The 14,184-nt window shown below is 54.4% G+C and overlaps 1 protein-coding gene across 7 annotated transcripts in view; it reads right to left on the reverse strand.

The window, feature by feature from the left end:
• FANCA (FA complementation group A) overlaps positions 1-14,184 on the reverse strand; it is a 152,757-nt gene that overhangs the window by 42,105 nt on the left and 96,468 nt on the right. For all 7 annotated transcript variants that reach the window (XM_078865653.1, XM_078865652.1, XM_078865650.1 and 4 more), the window contains one exon: positions 6,215-6,343. In XM_078865653.1, the coding sequence (XP_078721779.1) occupies positions 6,215-6,343 (129 nt within the window). The remainder of the gene's footprint in view (positions 1-6,214; positions 6,344-14,184) is intronic.

Below are 14,184 nucleotides of genomic sequence, written 5' to 3' on the forward strand. Positions count from 1 at the left end.
CTCTACACACAGCACACACTGTCACTCTACACACAGCACACACTGTCACTACACACAGCACGTACTGTCACTCTACACACAGCACGCACTGTCACTCTACACACAGCACACACTGTCACTCTACACACAGCACGCACTGTCACTACACACAGCACGTACTGTCACTCTACACACAGCACGCACTGTCACTCTACACACAGCACGCACTGTCACTCTACACACAGCACACACTGTCACTCTACACACAGCATGCACTGTCACTCTACACACAGCACGCACTGTCACTCTACACATAGCACACACTGTCACTCTACACACAGCACACACTCTCACTCTACACACAGCACACACTGTCACTCTACACACAGCACACACTGTCACTCTACACACAGCACGCACTGTCACTCTACACACAGCACGCACTGTCACTCTACACACAGCACGCACTGTCACTCTACACACAGCACGTACTGTCACTCTACACACAGCACACACTGTCACTCTACACACAGCACGCACTGTCACTCTACACACAGCACACACTGTCACTCTACACACAGCACGCACTGTCACTCTACACACAGCACGCACTGTCACTCTACACACAGCACGCACTGTCACTCTACACACAGCACGCACTGTCACTCTACACACAGCACGCACTGTCACTCTACACACAGCACACACTGTCACTCTACACACAGCACGCACTGTCACTCTACACACAGCACGCACTGTCACTCTACACATAGCACACACTGTCACTCTACACACAGCACACACTGTCACTCTACACACAGCACACACTGTCACTACACACAGCACACACTGTCACTCTACACACAGCACGCACTGTCACTCTACACACAGCACGCACTGTCACTCTACACACAGCACGTACTGTCACTCTACACACAGCATGCACTGTCACTCTACACACAGCACGCACTGTCACTCTACACACAGCACACACTGTCACTCTACACACAGCACACACTGTCACTCTACACACAGCACACAATGTCACTCTACACACAGCACACACTGTCACTCTACACACAGCACGCACTGTCACTCTACACACAGCACACACTGTCACTACACACAGCACGCACTGTCACTCTACACACAGCACACACTGTCACTCTACACACAGCACACAATGTCACTCTACACACAGCACACACTGTCACTCTACACACAGCACGCACTGTCACTCTACACACAACACGTACTGTCACTCTACACACAGCACGCACTGTCACTCTACACACAGCACACACTGTCACTCTACACACAACACACACTGTCACTCTACACACAGCACGCACTGTCACTCTACACACAGCACACACTGTCACTCTACACACAACACACACTGTCACTCTACACACAACACACACTGTCACTCTACACACAACACACACTGTCACTACACACAGCACGCACTGTCACTCTACACACAGCACACACTGTCACTCTACACACAGCACACACTGTCACTCTACACACAGCACGCACTGTCACTCTACACACAGCACGCACTGTCACTCTACACACAGCACGCACTGTCACTCTACACACAGCACGTACTGTCACTCTACACACAGCACACACTGTCACTCTACACACAGCACGCACTGTCACTCTACACACAGCACACACTGTCACTCTACACACAGCACGCACTGTCACTCTACACACAGCACGCACTGTCACTCTACACACAGCACGCACTGTCACTCTACACACAGCACGCACTGTCACTCTACACACAGCACGCACTGTCACTCTACACACAGCACGCACTGTCACTCTACACACAGCACGCACTGTCACTCTACACACAGCACGCACTGTCACTCTACACATAGCACACACTGTCACTCTACACACAGCACACACTGTCACTCTACACACAGCACACACTGTCACTACACACAGCACGCACTGTCACTCTACACACAGCACACACTGTCACTCTACACACAGCACACAATGTCACTCTACACACAGCACACACTGTCACTCTACACACAGCACGCACTGTCACTCTACACACAACACGTACTGTCACTCTACACACAACACGTACTATCACTCTACACACAGCACGCACTGTCACTCTACACACAGCACACACTGTCACTCTACACACAACACACACTGTCACTCTACACACAGCACGCACTGTCACTCTACACACAGCACACACTGTCACTCTACACACAACACACACTGTCACTCTACACACAACACACACTGTCACTCTACACACAACACACACTGTCACTACACACAGCACGCACTGTCACTCTACACACAGCACACACTGTCACTCTACACACAGCACACACTGTCACTCTACACACAACACACACTGTCACTCTACACACAACACACACTGTCACTCTACACACAGCAGACACTGTCACTCTACACACAGCACGCACTGTCACTCTACACACAGCACACACTGTCACTCTACACACAGCACACACTGTCACTCTACACACAGCACACACTGTCACTCTACACACAGCACACACTGTCACTCTACACACAGCACGCACTGTCACTCTACACACAGCACACACTGTCACTCTACACACAGCACGCACTGTCACTCTACACACAGCACGCACTGTCACTCTACACACAGCACGCACTGTCACTCTACACACAGCACACACTGGCACTCTACACACAGCACGCACTGTCACTCTACACACAGCACACACTGTCACTACACACAGCACGTACTGTCACTCTACACACAGCACGCACTGTCACTCTACACACAAAACACACTGTCACTCTACACACAGCACACACTGTCACTCTACACACAGCACACACTGTCACTACACACAGCACGTACTGTCACTCTACACACAGCACGCACTGTCACTCTACACACAAAACACACTGTCACTCTACACACAGCACACACTGTCACTCTACACACAGCACACACTGTCACTCTACACACAACACACACTGTCACTCTACACACAGCACGCTCTGTCAGTCTACACACAGCACACACTGCCAATCTACACGCAGCACACACTGTCACTCTACACACAGCACACACTGTCACTCTACACACAGCACACACTGTCACTACACACAGCACGTACTGTCACTCTACACACAGCACGCACTGTCACTCTACACACAAAACACACTGTCACTCTACACACAGCACACACTGTCACTCTACACACAGCACACACTGTCACTCTACACACAGCACGTACTGTCACTCTACACACAGCACACACTGTCGCTCTACACACAGCACGTACTGTCACTCTACACACAGCACGCACTGTCACTCTACACACAGCACGCACTGTCACTCTACACACAGCACACACTGTCACTCTACACACAGCACGCACTGTCACTCTACACACAGCACGCACTGTCACTCTACACACAGCACGCACTGTCACTCTACACACAGCACGCACTGTCACTCTACACACAGCACGTACTGTCACTCTACACACAGCACGCACTGTCACTCTACACACAGCACGCACTGTCACTCTACACACAGCACGCACTGTCACTCTACACACAGCACGCACTGTCACTCTACACACAGCACACACTGTCACTCTACACACAGCACGCACTGTCACTCTACACACAGCACGCACTGTCACTCTACACATAGCACACACTGTCACTCTACACACAGCACACACTGTCACTACACACAGCACACACTGTCACTCTACACACAGCACGCACTGTCACTCTACACACAGCACGCACTGTCACTCTACACACAGCACGTACTGTCACTCTACACACAGCACACACTGTCACTCTACACACAGCACGCACTGTCACTCTACACACAGCACACACTGTCACTCTACACACAGCACGCACTGTCACTCTACACACAGCACACACTGTCACTCTACACACAGCACACACTGTCACTACACACAGCACGCACTGTCACTCTACACACAGCACACACTGTCACTCTACACACAGCACATAATGTCACTCTACACACAGCACACACTGTCACTCTACACACAGCACGCATTGTCACTCTACACACAACACGTACTGTCACTCTACACACAGCACACACTGTCACTCTACACACAGCACACACTGTCACTCTACACACAGCACGCACTGTCACTCTACACACAACACGTACTGTCACTCTACACACAGCACGCACTGTCACTCTACACACAGCACACACTGTCACTCTACACACAACACACACTGTCACTCTACACACAGCACGCACTGTCACTCTACACACAGCACACACTGTCACTCTACACACAGCACACACTGTCACTCTACACACAACACACACTGTCACTCTACACACAGCACGCACTGTCACTCTACACACAGCACACACTGTCACTCTACACACAACACACACTGTCACTCTACACACAACACACACTGTCACTCTACACACAACACACACTGTCACTCTACACACAACACACACTGTCACTACACACAGCACGCACTGTCACTCTACACACAGCACGTACTGTCACTCTACACACAGCACGCACTGTCACTCTACACACAGCACGCACTGTCACTCTACACACAGCACGCACTGTCACTCTACACACAGCACGCACTGTCACTCTACACACAGCACACACTGTCACTCTACACACAGCACACACTGTCACTCTACACACAGCACACACTGTCACTCTACACACAGCACGCACTGTCACTCTACACACAGCACACACTGTCACTCTACACACAGCACACACTGTCACTCTACACACAGCACACACTGTCACTCTACACACAGCACACACTGTCACTCTACACACAGCACGCACTGTCACTCTACACACAGCACACACTGTCACTCTACACACAGCACGCACTGTCACTCTACACACAGTACGCACTGTCACTCTACACACAGCACACACTGTCACTCTACACACAGCACACACTGTCACTCTACACACAGCACGCACTGTCACTCTACACACAGCACACACTGTCACTACACACAGCACGTACTGTCACTCTACACACAGCACGCACTGTCACTCTACACACAAAACACACTGTCACTCTACACACAGCACACACTGTCACTCTACACACAGCACACACTGTCACTACACACAGCACGTACTGTCACTCTACACACAGCACGCACTGTCACTCTACACACAAAACACACTGTCACTACACACAGCACACACTGTCACTCTACACACAACACACACTGTCACTCTACACACAGCACGCACTGTCAGTCTACACACAGCACACACTGTCACTCTACACACAACACACACTGTCACTACACACAGCACGCACTGTCACTCTACACACAGCACACACTGTCACTCTACACACAGCACACAATGTCACTCTACACACAGCACACACTGTCACTCTACACACAGCACGCACTGTCAGTCTACTCACAGCACACACTGTCACTCTACACACAGCACACACTGCCACTCTACACACAGCACGCACTGTCAGTCTACACACAGCACACACTGTCACTCTACACACAGCACGCACTGTCAGTCTACACACAGCACACACTGTCAGTCTACACACAGCACACACTGTCACTCTACACACAGCACGCACTGTCACTCTACACACAAAACACACTGTCACTACACACAGCACACACTGTCACTCTACACACAACACACACTGTCACTCTACACACAGCACGCACTGTCAGTCTACACACAGCACACACTGTCACTCTACACACAACACACACTGTCACTCTACACACAGCACGCACTGTCAGTCTACACACAGCACACACTGTCACTCTACACACAGCACACACTGCCACTCTACACACAGCACGCACTGTCAGTCTACACACAGCACACACTGTCACTCTACACACAGCACGCACTGTCAGTCTACACACAGCACACACTGTCACTCTACACACAACACACACTGTCACTCTACACACAGCACGCACTGTCAGTCTACACACAGCACACACTGTCACTCTACACACAGCACGCACTGTCACTCTACACACAGCACACACTGTCACTCTACACACAGCACACACTGTCACTCTACACACAACACACACTGTCACTCTACACACAGCACGCACTGTCAGTCTACACACAGCACACACTGCCAATCTACACGCAGCACTTGTCCACAGGTGTCTCACTGGGCGTGTGTGTGGAGCAGGGTGGACAGGAGGAGCTTGCAGGCCACGTGGTAGGAGCTGCCACAGCCGCCATTGGCCACGGGGCACGGAAGAAATTGAGTGAAGATCTTCCAGCGCTGGTATTCGAACCTGGGCAGGGTGTCATGTTTTTGTTATTGTTTCAACTTCACGTGAGCCTGGTACATCGGTCACAAAAGAAGAGGGGGGGGGGGGATCGAGCAAGCAAAAGCCCCGAGATCGACGCCACGCCAGGGCTTGGGTGGATTGGGGTCACTGCCCCACCCAGGTGGGCAGCCTCCAACAGATCAGTGAAAGTTGAAACAGGGGGAAGGGGCGGGAAGGTGAGGAGCGGTGGTGCAGGGGCTAGTGCGCTGTGCTACTAACCCAGCGACCAAATTTAGATTTTCCCTTACGGTGACGATTCTCTAAATCGATTCTGGGCCTCCGCCTAGATCGACTCAGCCCGAAATGAGTACCTGGTGCCGTGTGTAAACATCGCCACTAGGGATACAAAGGCAGCATGGCGTGGTGCTGGCCACCCACCCCCTCGTGCGCCGTGCCGGGCTTCATAGGTGCTGCTCGCTTACAGTACTTGTGAAGTATTGGAAAATGACGGCAGGAAACTCCTTGACGGGAACACACTTCTTTTATTAAATCTTGACTTGTAACAATACAACGCGTGGCCTCTCTTCTTCACAATGCGGTCACCATACAACGGTACAACTCGTGACCTCTTCTTCTTCACCCTACGCTTCTCTTGACTCTCTGGATTCTGTGCTGCTGGCTCTCTGTGCCTCGTGTAGACTCCGCGCCTCGGCTACACTCCTCTCTCGCCTCGTGTAGACTCTGCGCCTCTGCTACACTCTCCACTCGCCTCGTGTAGACTTTGCATCTCTCTCTCTGGCTACACCGTATGCATACTCGGCTCGTGTAGACCTTCCTCTCTCTCTGGCTACACCGTATGCATACTCGGCTCGTGTAGACCGTTCTCGCTCTCTGGCTACACACTATACATTACTCAGCTCGTGTAGACCGTTCTCTCTCTCTGGCTACACACTATACATTACTCAGCTCGTGTAGACCGTTCTCTCTCTCTGGCTACACACTATACATTACTCAGCTCGTGTAGACCGTTCTCTCTCGCTGGCTACACACTTATACCTTACTCTCCTCTATTCTCCATTACTCTCCTCTCCTCTCCATTACTCTCCTCTCCTCTCCATTACTCTCCTCTCCGGGCTCTATCTCTGCACCTTCGTCTTCATTCTTAGATGGTTCCACTTCTGCCCCCTGCTCCTCTGTGCATCACCTTATATACCTCTTCTTCCCGGGAGACGGAGCGGATGCGGACCTCAACGTCGGCACCGCTCCTCAGTTACCCAATCCCCACGCGCTATCCCTACGATCCGGTTCCGCTCAGCGCGTGTTTCCACTCCCCGACCAATCACACCGCGCTGCTACCCGATCACTCCCTCTGGGCGCGTCACCGGCACACAGCCAATCAGCAGCACTACCCCCACCCGCGCACTGACGCCTGCTCCTCCCCGTCAGCGCGCGTCACCACACACACACCCGTACATACGCGCTGGCACACGACATATACACCCAGCGCGTATCACCACTACATCACCCCCTCCCACATAGCTCGCAGCCGGCCCGGCTGCTAACAACAACCAACCGCGACGATAAAACGACAACCAACAAAAAAAAACCCCCCGAGTGTGCCCCGTAACATAACACAACAACAACAACAACAAGAATAACTATGTACAGATTGACAATGAACACGAAAAGTCAACAATAACACGATACGAGCAAATTCGAAAACGAACGCGCCCCACGTCCCTGCGGCTACACGCAGTGACGAGGCGCTCCAACTGCCCCGACTCCTCACGAGGCAGGTCATGCAAAGTAGCACGACCTGGCGCGAGTCCGTCTGGCTGGTCCATCGTATGGGGCGGGACACTGACGACCGTCCGGCGGTTCCGGCTGCTCCAGACGGCGCGGAACGGGCCTGAAAGGGCCGGCCCCGCCGCGGAGATCCGGCCGCCGGTGATCGGCAGCTGTCAGTTCCGAGACACCTGGGAGCAGATCAGGCGAAAATACGTGTGGATCAGGCAGAGACATTTCCCCCTCTGGGTCGCCGGTCACGTCACACGCCCGGCCATCACGACACAAGGGGAGGCCATATGGAGGCGAGAACGGTTTCAGTCGGGAGGGGTGAACGTACCAACGGCGCTTTCCCCACTTTATCTGAACGCACTGGGGCCGTGCAACGCGCACGACCTCCACGGGTCCCCTCCACGGTCTCAACAATTTAGGCGACGTAGCCAAGGGTGCCTGAGGGCAATGCAGCCAGGCCCTGTCACCTGGTTTCCATTCGTGCATGGACACCTTCCGTGCCCGCAACCGTTCATTAGCAATTTGGCGAGCCCGCGAATTAAGCCGTGCGGCCTCCCTCGCCTCTGTCAGCTTGTGAATATTAAACTTAATATGTTCTGCCAAATTAGAATTAGTTCGTGGAGCGGACAGGCCAAGTTGCGTTCCCATTGGCGGGTCAGCTTCCCGACCGTACATCAAATAGAATGGGGAAAACCCCGTAGCTGCATGGGGGGCCATTCTATACGCGGCAAGGACTCCCGGGACCTGCAGGTCCCAATCTACATGTGCCTCGCACACCTGCTGGCACAGCATGGAAGTCAAAGTTTTGTGGAGTCTCTCCACCATCCCGTCAGTCTGCGGGTGGTACGGGGAGGTACGCACCTTCTTGGTACCCAACAGATCGCACACCTCTTGCAACAATTTACTCGAAAAATTTTTACCTTGGTCGGTCAGCAGGCGTTCGGGAGCCCCCTTGTCCAGGACATAGCCCTGGACGAAGGCATCCGTCACAGCCGCTGCCGACTGGTTAGCGAGAGGCCACGCCATAGGCCATCGGGTAAAGTATTCGACCCCCACTAACAAATATTTATTCCCTCTCGGCGTGACTGGGAAGGGCCCCAAAATATCGAGTGCAACGAGCTCGTTGGTACGCGAGACCTGAATAGATTGCAGCGGTGGATTAGCTGCCACGGCCGGTGGTTTACGCCTGGCGCACTCAACGCACCCCTTCAGAATATGTACCACATCACTTCCCATTCCCGGCCAGTAATAGTCACGCTGAAGCAGGGCAAGCGTCTTGTTAACTCCCAAGTGCAAGAGGCGTTCGTGTGCCGCCAATACAACCCTCCCCCTCACAGCGGAAGGCACCACGAGTGCGTTCCGCCGGGACAAACTGTCCCATCTCAATAACACGCCCTGCTCAAGTACATAGGAGCCGGTACGCTCCTGGTCCCCCTCGGGACCCCCAACCTTGCGGCGCAATGCTAGCAGCGAGCTGTCCGCCATCTGGAGGCGGCCCCATTCGCTGAGCGACAGCGAGAGCAGCGAGTCCCGACCCTGAGAGGCAGTGGAATCATCCCCGATCGGTGCGCCCGCTGTCGCAGCCAGTGCCCCCATCTCCCCCGCAAGCGTCGGTTTACAGCGCGCCGATCCCGACAAACACGCGCATTCATCACAAGGCAACAACCGCGACAAGCAATCGGCATTAGTGTGTCGCAACCCCTTACGGTACGTAGTCGTAAACTGATAGTCCTGGAGGACTTCCAACCAACGCGACAACTGGCCCGAGGGCTGGGCGACCCTCAATGAATACTGTAGCGCCGCGTGGTCCGTTCGGACTGTAAAGTGACGACCATAGAGATATGGCCTAAACTGCTGCACAAAAAAAACAATGGCAAGCAGCTCGCGACGGGTGACACAGTAGCGCTGCTCCGCCGGAGACAACACCCTACTACCGTAGGCGACAACTCTTTCGACACCCCCAACGACCTGGGATAGCACCCCCCCAATGCCCGTGTTGCTAGCATCCGTGTCCAGCAAAAAGGGACTGGCAAAATCGGGATAACACAAGGGTGGGGCACCCACCAAGGCGTCCCGGAGGGAGCGAAACGCGGCCTCCTCCTCCGGTCCCCATTTGAACTTCACTCCCTTCGCCGTTAGAGCGTGCAAGGGTTTTGCAATGGTGGCGAAGTGCTCAACGAACCGCCGATAATAAGAAGCAAACCCGATGAAACTACGCACGTCGGAAACGGACGTAGGTGTCGGCCACGAACCGACACAATCCGTCTTCGCGGGATCGGTGGAGATCCCCGAAGAATCGACAATGTGACCCAAGTATCTAACGGACCTACGAAGGAGGTGACATTTGGCCGGTTTAAATTTCAACTTAGCCGATCGCATTCGCAAGAACACCCCTCTCAATCGCCGGAGGTGTTCTTCAAACGTTTTACTGAAAACAATGACATCGTCCATATAAATCAAGCATGTATCCCACTGCAAGCCCGACAAAACCAGCTCCATAAGTCGCTGAAACGTCGCTGGAGAGGAGTGAAGTCCCATGGGTAACCGGTTAAACTGGAACAGCCCCCCTGGAGTCCGAAATGCTGTCTTAGGTTTCGACTCTTCGTCGAGCGGCAACTGCCAAAACCCCGATAACAAATCAAGAGTCGAAAAATATCGCGCACCAGACAATGCATCGAGGGACTCATCCATCCTGGGGAGCGGATACGCGTCAGCCACAGAGATCTTATTCAGGCGACGGAAATCAACGCAGAATCGCAGGGACCCGTCCTGCTTCTTAACCAGCACAATAGGCGCTCCCCACGGGCTAGAGGAGGGCGAAATAATATCGGCTTCTAGCATATCGTTAACAGCCGACTGAACATGTTCCTTCTCCACGGGACTCAGTCGGAAGGGATTTAGCCTGACCGGCGCCGCATCGCCCGTTTCAATGTGATGGTGCAACAAATCCGTGCACCCAATGTCATACTTATGTTTACTGAATACATCAGAGAATTCAATGAGCAACTCGCGCAGCGCACCCAACTGCGCCGCCGACAAATCGTCCGAGGCGGCACATAGCGAATGGACCCACTCAAGGTCTTCCCTTGGCTCAACGTTCCGCGCGGGGCTCGAGCCCACCTGCGCAACCAACCCATCATCCCCAGGGACCTGCGCCGCGTGAGCCAGCACGGTGCCCTGCGGAATGACAGCTGGTCGCGACCCCGCGTTCAAAACCATCACAAACGGATCCCTGTCAGCCCGCACCAAAGTGTGAGCCACCGATAAATCAAGACCCCCGACAGCCTTGTTAGAAGGACCCAAAAGCATACTCTGTCCCGAAGCCTCCCTCACCCATGGTTTCCGCAACCGGAGGGGAATCAACATCTGTGAACCCGGGGGCACTTGCACTGTCTGCGTCGCCACCGCTTGTATCGTAGCGCACGCCGTCCGAATGTCAGTAGGGCCCGTCAAAAATGAAATCCGGCGACCCGATGGCAGTTCAATGCATCGTTGATCGATAAGAATTTTAATAGGCATTTTAGCCAAAAAATCAGTGCCCAAAAGACACGGAACTGCCAAAGAAGACGAAACGAAAACGGGTCCCGACAATTTGATATCTCCAATGCAAATGGACGCCCTAACCTGACCGATAATGCCCAACGATCCCCCATTAGCGGCGTAAAATGGCACATCCACTGGAAGCAGCGGACGACATTGGACTGGAAGAATATTATAAATGAGGTCCGATATAATAGTTGCCGATGCCCCCGTGTCCACTAACACCCTAATCTCAACCCCATCAATAGATCCCGTAACAACGGACGAACCCGCCGAAGCAGCCACAATTCTATGCCCCAATTCCGCCCATTCAATGTCTCCCTGGTCCCGGCCGAACCCCCCTCGCCGAACCGAATCCCCGAACCTTAACCGGCCCTCCTCCGCCGCAACGCGGCGTCCCATGTGTGCCGAATAAACAGGCCGAGCGTGTGAGGTGCCGCGACTTGCCGGGGATTGTAGAGATGACTTGGGCTCTCGGTCGTCGTCCAGCCGAGCTCCCATGGCGCGCTGCCGTGGAGCGCGGCACCCGGACGCCACGTGGCCCCGGAGGCCGCAGTTATAGCACGTGACGAGGGTCGGAGTAGATCTTGGTTGCTCCGACTTTCGGCCCGATCGCAGAGGCGACCGGGCCCCCGGCCTCCAGTCCCCTGGTCGTCCCGTGGCGAACGCCTCCTCTCGTGGGCTGACGACTTGGGGTTCGGCGACCACCACACCCGGGGCTGCGACGACAGCAGCGTTGCAACCAACGCCTTGCTTCCGTTGTAGGGCCTCGTGTGCTTGAATACTCGTGGCGACTCTCAAAGAAGAAATATCAATCTCGTCAGCTGTGTTGATAGGGACCCCCAGGTCCTGCGCCAACTTGAGCAGCTGCTCCAAAACCATCGCGTCTTGGCCCTCCTCGTCCATCCGAGGGAACGCAGCATCAGCAAGAGCCAGCAACGCCGTGCGATAGGCCAGCGCGGTCTCCGTGGCCGCTTTCCGTCTTGCGTAGAACTGATGGCGGCACGTAGAGGGAGGTCCGTAGACCCTGGCCAACAAACCCAGCGCATCCTTCAGCGTGGGGCGGTCCGACTTCCGTGCAGCCCTGAAGGCCGCGAGCGCATCGTCGTCCAGCATGGCGGGCAATGCCCGCAGCGCCGTAGCATCGGACCACGCTGACATCTCTTGATGCGCCAAAAACCTTCGCTGAAATTGGCCCCAGTCTCCGCCTTCCGCCTTGAAGGCTGACAACGTGGGCAGGCGCTGCTGAAAAATGAAGTCATCCGCCTCGTGGTTCCTCTCCGCCTGTCCGTCGGTGTCTAAGATGGCGGCTCCAGCAGCAGACGTAAGATGGCGGACCCCCTCGCGCGCTGATGACGTCGATGCGCGCGCTTGGGAACCCACCACCACGTGGCGCTCGCCGTTCCCGCCAAAAGTAGGCCCAGGCGCAATGGCGGGAATCCCCCATTCGTTTTGGCGGGAATCTGCGGGGCGACCTTGTAAAATGTCCCCCACCGTCCCCGCTCCTTCCGACGAGCTGATCTCCGCCAAGATGGACGCGGCGGCGAGCAGCAGCTCCGCCAGTCGGGAGTGCGCCTCACGAAGCCCGGCGTCGGTCCCCGGTCGCTCGGCCGGCGCCGTCGACGGACCCTGCAGCGTGGGCAAGTCCTCTTCCTCACCCCCCGCCACCAGCGGCCCCGAGTCGTCCAGGTCTTCCTCGCGGTCAATCCCGTGGGTCCTACGGGTCTTCCTTGTCTCCATACTTGGAAGCCCGTTTCACTTCTGACGCCAGATGAAGTATTGGAAAATGACGGCAGGAAACTCCTTGACGGGAACACACTTCTTTTATTAAATCTTGACTTGTAACAATACAACGCGTGGCCTCTCTTCTTCACAATGCGGTCACCATACAACGGTACAACTCGTGACCTCTTCTTCTTCACCCTACGCTTCTCTTGACTCTCTGGATTCTGTGCTGCTGGCTCTCTGTGCCTCGTGTAGACTCCGCGCCTCGGCTACACTCCTCTCTCGCCTCGTGTAGACTCTGCGCCTCTGCTACACTCTCCACTCGCCTCGTGTAGACTTTGCATCTCTCTCTCTGGCTACACCGTATGCATACTCGGCTCGTGTAGACCTTCCTCTCTCTCTGGCTACACCGTATGCATACTCGGCTCGTGTAGACCGTTCTCGCTCTCTGGCTACACACTATACATTACTCAGCTCGTGTAGACCGTTCTCTCTCTCTGGCTACACACTATACATTACTCAGCTCGTGTAGACCGTTCTCTCTCTCTGGCTACACACTATACATTACTCAGCTCGTGTAGACCGTTCTCTCTCGCTGGCTACACACTTATACCTTACTCTCCTCTATTCTCCATTACTCTCCTCTCCTCTCCATTACTCTCCTCTCCTCTCCGGGCTCTATCTCTGCACCTTCGTCTTCATTCTTAGATGGTTCCACTTCTGCCCCCTGCTCCTCTGTGCATCACCTTATATACCTCTTCTTCCCGGGAGACGGAGCGGATGCGGACCTCAACGTCGGCACC

Source organism: Lampetra fluviatilis, chromosome 20, assembly GCF_964198595.1.
Source record: "Lampetra fluviatilis chromosome 20, kcLamFluv1.1, whole genome shotgun sequence".
Classification (NCBI taxonomy): Eukaryota; Metazoa; Chordata; class Hyperoartia; order Petromyzontiformes; family Petromyzontidae; genus Lampetra; species Lampetra fluviatilis.